The following is an 8,242-nucleotide window of genomic DNA, read 5'->3' on the forward strand; positions in this document are numbered from 1 at the left end:
ACAATCGGAAAGTGTTAAAAAGTTAAAAATTTTTAAAAACATTTTCTGATTTCGCTCTTAAGCACTTAAAATTTGATTTCGCTCCTGAGTTGCTTCAAATGCTGATTTCGCTCGTAGCTTCACACATGATTTCGCTCGAGAGGTTCTTTGGTCATTAGGAGCGAAATCAGGCAGACTATAAAAGCCATCTGATTCCGCTCATAACACACTTTACTGATTTCGTTCCAAGTGTTTTCTCTCTGGCAACTGTGAGCGAAACCCTAAAAACCTTGTTTTCCTACCGAATTGCTGCCCAATTTCTTACAGATCTTGTGATTATCTTAGTGATTAATCATGGGCAAGGTAGTATGTGTTCTGATTTGACCTGTATCATCCATATTATGAACTGTCGGCGACTGGTGTTGAATGAAACATAGTTTTAGGGTTCTTAACTGTTAGATCTGAACATAAAATCAATCATGTGTTGTCGTTTTGATATGTAGATCATGTTATTGTGTATTGATTGTTCTAAGTCTGAGTGATATCATGTTTGTCGATGAATGAATGTTACAGACTTAGATCTAGGTCATGTTTAGGGTCAAAAGTGAAATTAAAACATACCCTAGTGTCGGAATCATTAGTTTAACAAGATAACATTATCAATTTTATCATTCAATGAGTGTTGAGAGATTGAATGTGATTTCGCCCCAAATTGTCACCAAATGTGATTTCGCTCATAGGCATCATGACTGATAATGGGATTTCGCTCCTAGGACAAGTTAGTAGATATCCTGATTCCGCTCCTATGTGTCAATGTGATGAAAATCTGATTCCGCCCCAAAACTGTGTTAACCTGATTCCGGTTTTGAGTACATGTTGATTTCGCTTCTAGTGAACATCACTGATTCCGCTCTTTGTGTACTTAGTGGTTTCACTCCTAAACATTTATCATGTGATTTCGCCTGGAATGCATTGTTATCATTTGTATGTTACTTGTAATTGATATTGAAATTTTTCTAAGTATGTTGATTCATGTTATGCTGTTTTTAATGTGCAGGATTCCAGTGTGATTTTTGATCCTCTTCACAACAGCTGTTATGATTTGGATATAAAGAAAAATACTAAACTGGCCAAGTTCAGCAGTATCTTGGAGTTCATGGGTCGTATTCCCATTCAAAAGGCCTTGACTGACCAACGACCATTGTACAGTTTACATATAGAACGTTTATGGAAGAATGCAAGTTATGATGATGAAAACAAAGAAATTTCTTCAATAGTGGAAGTGCATGGAGAAAATAAGAAGATAATTGTCACTGAGGCGCTCATTCGTGAAGTTGTAAATTTTCCGGACGATGCAGAGTCGCCAACAAGATTTCCAGAACGAATGGTAAAAGGTTGCATGCTCAGGATGGGTTATCAGGGTGCATTGAATGTTGGGAATTATTTGAAGTCGAAATTTCAGAAACCCTACAAGTTCATTATTCATTGTATATTGATGTCACTGAGCTATACAAAGGGAAGTTACGATACAATGCGTGACTATCAGATGAACACGGTCACGGCATTAGTTTTGAACAAGAAGTACAACTTCTCGCATATTGTCTTTCACTATATGGCAGAGAATATTACTACGAAGAGCAAGACCTTGATGTATCCTAGATTCGTGCAGATGTTGATCGACCATGCTTATCCAGGGATTGAACGAAATTTAAAGAACGATCTGTTGGTGCAATCACACATGAGCAATGATTCGCTCAAACAGCTTGCGAGATACCATCCAAATCACCCTTAACCAAAGATTGTGCTGAATTCTTCGGATTTATTAAGGATGCAAACTACATTGATCCTGATCCAGTTGATCATCAAAACTGGAGAAACGAAGAAGAAATGAAAGAGACAGCCTATGCTGATGAGCTGAAGACTCTTGAAGAGTTCAAACCTACTCGTAATGATTGGTTTGTTAAAGAAACAAGGAGGAGACGCAGAAAGGTTACTCCTAAAGTACAAGAGGGCGAGGGATCTTCATCACAACCAAAGAAGAAACAAAAGAAAGCCGTGAAAACGTTATTGATTGATGAACCTGAAGAAGATGAGCCAGTTGCAACCGCGGAAGAAGATCCGTATAATGTTGATGAAAATTTGATGTTTAATGTTGATGTATTAGAGACAGAGCAAGCTGTTAATGTGGAAGCTCAGAAAGAGAAGGTTATTGACGATATTGAAGGTGATGATGTTGATAAAGATACAACAAGCTCCTCGAGTTCTTCAGAAGATGAAGTAGATGAAACTGAAAGGTTGAAAAGAATTCAAGCAGAAACAGAGAAAGAGAAGTTGTTAAGAAAGAGGAAGAGGCAAGAGAAAGAAGATGCTCCATATGTGCCATCTCCACAACACGTTTCTGATTCGCAATCACCTTCAAGTGGCAGAAAGAAAGCCGGGGCAAGAAAGAAAGTTGTATCTCCAAAGATCCAGAAAGTTACACCAAAGATTTCAAAGCCGAAGATCGTCTTAAAGAAGAAACCTTCCAAAGAAACCAGTAAACCATCAACACCACCACATGAGCCAACACCACCTCAATCACCAATTCAATCACCTCCACGACAACCTACACCTCCACAACAACCTTCACCGCCAAAACAACCAACACCACCCAGACAACCATCACCAATACACCTTTCACCACTACATCTTTCACCACCACAACAAACCTTATTCACATCGCAAGAAATCTTTCAAACACCACCTCCCACCCAAATGCAACTAACACCTGGTTCTACTGGGCACAAAGGTCTTCACATTCCTCATGATAATCTTGAAAAGACATTGGAGATTTCGGCTTTGCTAACGATGAACAAGTTAAGAAGCTTGAAAAGAAGATGGATGAAGTGTTGGATGAAAACAAGAAGTTAGCTGCTGAGAACAAGAAAGTTTCTGATCGTGAGAAAATTCTTGAGATGCGTGTGAAGAGACTAGAGACTGATAACAAAGAATTGTTGAAGAAGATTGACATTGATCAATCTGAGATTGATATCTTGAAAGTACGAGTTGCTGAACTTGAAGAAGAAAAAGCTCAAAGAGATGAACAGAATAAATACTTCGAGTTGAAAAATAAAGAGCTTGAAGCTGCTAAGGCTTTGAGGGAGCATGAGTTCTACATGTTGAACAAAGTCGTTGAAAGTATGCTCGGAACATCAGTTGAACAAAAGTTTGAAGAGATACAAGTTGAAGAACTCAGGGCACAACGCCAAGCCGAGATTGATGAACAGATGAAAGATAAAGGTAAAGGCATTGAAGGTAGTTCAGCAGTGACAGAGAGATCAATTGTTCCTTCCATGGTTGTTCAGAATCCTGAACCTATAACTGCTATATCTGGTCTGTTTGAGGAAGAAACACATCTTGAAGAGTTAATTGGTGATGATGATGAAGAAGATGATGATGATGATGATGATGAAGATGATGATGATGAGGATGCTGAGGAAGATGACGATGATGTGAAAGTCTTTTCAGCGAGCAGTCATGGTTCTGATAACGACGATGACGATGCTCAAGGTGGTGTGGCTATAAAAGTGACTGAAGCTTCCACTGAAAGAACTGTTGATGATTTGATGAATGATTCTGTGAATGAAGAATTAGGGGGAGCTGAAGGAAAGGGGGAGTCAGGTGATACTCAAAATGTTCAACATGCCGAGAAGTTAATTTTGAGGTTGGATACTTATCGGGAAGAAGGTGAACATTTTCATACGTACAAATTGGAAACGATTAAAGAGATGACCCGTATGGTGAATCCTGATTTCATGTTCGATTTTGAGGAAGAATTGAATGCCTTCGACATCAACCAACAGCCTGAATACGGGTATAAATATGTTGAGGAGGCTGATATGTATGACAGAGTTGAAGTTGAGGACTGGACGGATGATGAGAGTGTTAGCGAAGATACTTCTCAGTTGCCTACGCTGATGGAGTTCTTTACAGAAGAGAATCGAGATGACTTGAGACAAAAAGTAGCTGAAATATTGAAAGACATGAACTTTGATGGCACTCCCAAAGACATGGAAAAGGAAGAAAAGAAAAAGTGGTTCAAAGACAGTCACGAGAGGAAGTTCAAAAGACCATTGAAGTACTATCAACGTGATCGAAGTGTGTCTCTCGGTGACATCATTAGCTGGGGTTTCTTACCTCAAGTGAATGCTTACGCAATCAGGAGAGAATGTGGGGTGCAGTACTTTGAATATTTATATGACGTGATGTCATTACCATGGTGGGATGTGGAGGAGCTGTCAAAAGTAAGAACTTTAGATTATCCGATACAAAAAAAATGATATTCCGATGTGGGGGTATATAAAGTTTGAAGCATTGAAAGAATTTCGACACTGGAAGCTGCATTACCCTAAGAGAGTGCAAAGGGTAAATTCGGAAACAGGGGTTGAAGAAACGATACCTAATGTGAAAAAGCCGAAGACAATGAAGGCTATCCCAGTGCCACCAATGGAGCAGGATTTCTATAAAGGATTCTTGGGCTGGGTATATAGTTACATTTCGACTGAGGCCGTCATTACTTATCGAGCAGGAAATGAATTAAGAGAGATGCATGTGTATGACCCGATGTGGTTAGTGAACTGCTTAGCGAAGGATATCGAATGTTTATTCATAAACAAGATTCACTATCAGGCAGAAGATAAAGAGCAGGCCATGCAGTTTCAACGTGTTGCTACTCTTTGCTTTCAGAAAGGTATTAACTCTGAAAGTAAATGGAAGTCATCTTGGTGGTCACTCGATGAGAAGATGAAAAGGAAAGTTGAACGTGAACGTCGAAAGCTTGAAGAAAAGAGAGGAAAGTGGATGAACATTCAAGCTGAAGAAGAAAAGAAGAGAAAGATAGAGAACGACAGGCTGAGGAACCTGCTTAGGAAGAAGCCAAAGTCTAGAGATGAATCGTTCAAGTCCCTGTGAAGACCCGAAGACAAGACTGAAGACTGCGGCTGTATCCAAGGGGGAGTTTGTTGGTGCACGAATGTCTAAAGCCTGCGTCTTAGTCTTAGTTGTTCATGTATAGGGTCTAGGAATATTAATTATGTAAAGTATAGGGGGTTGATATGTAAAAGTTGGATTGTTATGTCTTGATTCGCCCAAATGACAATGTGTCATTTGAAGTGAAATCACATCCTTCTGATTTCGCCCCAAGTGACACATGGTCATTAGGAGCGAAATCTCACCCCTATAAATAGTAGAAGTGTTTTCTCATTATGTACGTGCATGTTTACTGTGTAGCCGAACTGCTGCTCGACTTTTTCGTGAAAGATTAATGAGAAAACCAGTTTAAAGTGATTTGCTTCTGTTTCTACTTAATTTCTACTTTGATTCATGTTGTTTGTGTATTTCCGCTGCATAAACAGTAGTATCTAGCTCTGATTGACTCACTCGACTGTCAATAACGGTCCTACAAAAAAAGGAACACTACCACTCTCATCCTGCACCCGCACTTGCACCTTGAACCTGAAATATACACAACTAACTAAATAAACTGCAAAACTGTATTCAAATATCAGTCTTAGAATGTTACTTATATAAATATAATGCTAAATAGTCATCATTGCTTACTTTGTGGTGATCGATGTACATTCAGTATGACATCTGATACAAACCAAAGAAGTCGCAGGCAATCGAAGAATATCATCTGAAAATTTTTCAACATTCTGCAAGTATTCACTTTTACCCATCACCTTCTTGAAACACTTACGACAGGCAGCATAAAACCAACCATACTCTTCTTGCACCATCTTAATTGTCGCAACCACAACACAAGACATTTCCTGTAAAAACACAACACACTTCCTGAAAAAACGCGCAGGTGATAAACCAAACAAATAACCAAACTATATACAAAGAAGTGAAACCTTATCTATCTCGCTAATCTCATCAACATGTTTCTTCACACCTTCAGTTACAAATTCTTTATGTAATGGAAAAACACCCTGAGACGATAGTATCGTTTGAGAAGTAGAACCACTCCCTTATCCAAACTTCAGTATATGCCTTTTGAATACCACAAATGATTAGAATTAGTATACAAATGACATGAAACCAAGTATTTCACTTGAACATCTATATACAATAGAAATTACATGGAGAAATTACCTCCTCCTTAGCTCATCAACTTCATCAATTTCTTCATTCAGAAAAATTCGTGTTGCAAACTTATCACTTTGAACAGTATATTCACCTACATGGAAAAGTATATAGATACTTAATGTATACCTGTCTTTATATTGCCAGAAATAAATAGTATAGTTATGATTTGCAGAAAGTAACAAAAATACCTTTCCATTCCTTACACTTTCCATGTTGTATAACAACCATCACATGCTCATGAAGTGGGATTTTAGAAATGAAGTCCTTAATCTGCAGAGCATAATCATTCCACACAGTACACCGCAAAACCTTACCCCTACATGAAAAGAATATTCATATCAAAACGACATTGAATGAATAAAAAACAGAAAATCAATCAGGAAAACTATAAAATTTATTAAAGTAGCAAATGAGCCATAAATTAACTACCATATTCACTAAGAATAAACTGTAGACCTCATTTATTACCATGATTCAGCATTACATACAAACACTATAAATCTCATTTATTACCATTACCATGATCCCACATTAAATACAAACATTCTTCATCTTATTTATTAACATCATTAAATACAGTTAATGATCACTACATGACTGAACATATAAACAACAACTTACTCCAAATCTTCAATATTGAAATTCATCTTCTTAGTCTCCTTTGGAGGTCGATCAAAGATTTCAAGATCTCCACAACAAATCACAGATCCAGCAACATCTATATGATCACATTATACAAGAATAAAAGTAAAACTTTCTAATATTATACAAGCAAGACATGATTAGAAAAATATGCACTACCAACACTCAAAGCTTTTAATGCCTCTCCTTGAAGAATATCTTCATAAGCTCTAAAGTTAAAACCATACTCAACACCTTGCCAATCTCTCACACGAGTAACAGTTATGCATCTATAAAAGTTGATTTTATAAGGCTGCACTACTACTTTATCTAAATCTTTATTCTCACTAACACCAAATTTCGACAGAATCACAACAGCATCTTCTTGAAACTGTCCATCAAAAACAGGTATCAGATGACTCTTAATACCTGCTTGAATCTTAGCACCCTGAAGAATATTTAAAGAAAGTATCTTCTTAGCATACAACACTACATTCTCTAATATAAAAGGGAAAAGCAGAGATACAAATTACCTTCTCATCAATGAAGATGAGATCCATCTTGTAACCCTGATTCCATTTTCGAATAATTCTCGCCTTCATATTCCACATATCCTTCCCAGGATTCACATCGTTAACAAAACTAAGATTATTACTGTCAACTGATATTGACATGCTTCTAATTCGGAAATCGGATTGTGATTAAATTTCAAATTTCAAATCAGAGAAGATGAAAGCGTGATGAAATATGAAGATGGAAATGAGAAGAAAAGCCTTATATAAGAAGGATGATTGACATGAGTTTCTAAGTAACATGCATTAATTGCTAATTACTTATTCCCATGCATATTTGAATTTGAATTTCCCGGTAATTAGTGTTAAACATCTGTTGATCTAAAAGCATTAAGGAAGATAATAACAACTGCTGCTGCTAAGTATACGTTTGCCAAAAGGAACCAGCTGCTACTTTCTTGTAGATGGGTAATGGTGTGCCCTTTTGAAGGTGGGCCAGACCTTTAACATTTGAAAATACACAAGGCAGTGGTTTGATAGAGCATTAAATGTATTTTAAAGTGATTTAAAGTGATTTATATATTAGGCTTTATGATGTAATAATGAGATAAGAAAAGCCTTGTTGGACATGCTCTTCTGCTGACACAACAGCTTTTCTTATGTCATTGGGATTTCTCCTTTTATAGAAAGTATAGATAGATAGATAAATTATACAAAGATTATACGTATGAGAAATTATTTTTATTTTCTCTTCTATTACTACTAAAACTGTATGAAATCTAGCAACATATATCGTTGGAAATGCGTTTCCCAACAAAAAATGCACGTAGGAAAATTATTTCTGGCTATTTTTCGACGAGTTTTCCGACAAAATTGTGATAAATCAATTTCATGGTAAACTTTAGCCAACTTTCGGACAACATCTATTTTCTGTATGTATTTTTTATTTGTTTTGACAACTTTACGACAAAAGTCTTTTTTATGTTTTTTAATTATTATTT

At 36.8% G+C, this 8,242-nt stretch overlaps 1 protein-coding gene across 1 annotated transcript; it reads right to left on the bottom strand.

Annotated features, from left to right (window-relative positions):
* Positions 1 to 5,990: 5,990 nt before the first annotated feature.
* LOC110881704 lies at positions 5,991 to 7,403 on the bottom strand. The gene is made up of 6 exons (XM_022129885.1): positions 7,263 to 7,403; positions 6,910 to 7,177; positions 6,730 to 6,826; positions 6,297 to 6,424; positions 6,115 to 6,199; positions 5,991 to 6,012 (listed from the first exon to the last, which is right to left on the bottom strand). Exons 1-6 carry the CDS (start codon positions 7,401 to 7,403, stop codon positions 5,991 to 5,993), a joined length of 741 nt encoding a protein of 246 aa, XP_021985577.1.
* Between the last annotated feature and the right edge of the window lie 839 nt (positions 7,404 to 8,242).

Source organism: Helianthus annuus, chromosome 10, assembly GCF_002127325.2.
Source record: "Helianthus annuus cultivar XRQ/B chromosome 10, HanXRQr2.0-SUNRISE, whole genome shotgun sequence".
In the NCBI taxonomy this organism is placed as follows: domain Eukaryota; kingdom Viridiplantae; phylum Streptophyta; class Magnoliopsida; order Asterales; family Asteraceae; genus Helianthus; species Helianthus annuus.

What these genes read in the sequence shown, in the direction of transcription:
- LOC110881704 (XM_022129885.1), bottom strand. Translation starts at nt 7,403, where the DNA reads ATGTCAATATCAGTTGACAGTAATAATCTTAGTTTTGTTAACGATGTG. An exon ending in TCATCTTCATTGATGAGAAG is followed by an intron (nt 7,178 to 7,262) that starts GTAATTTGTATC and finishes AATATTCTTCAG; the next exon opens with GGTGCTAAGATTCAAGCAGG. An exon ending in GTTGATGAGCTAAGGAGGAG is followed by an intron (nt 6,013 to 6,114) that starts GTAATTTCTCCA and finishes GGTATTCAAAAG; the next exon opens with GCATATACTGAAGTTTGGAT.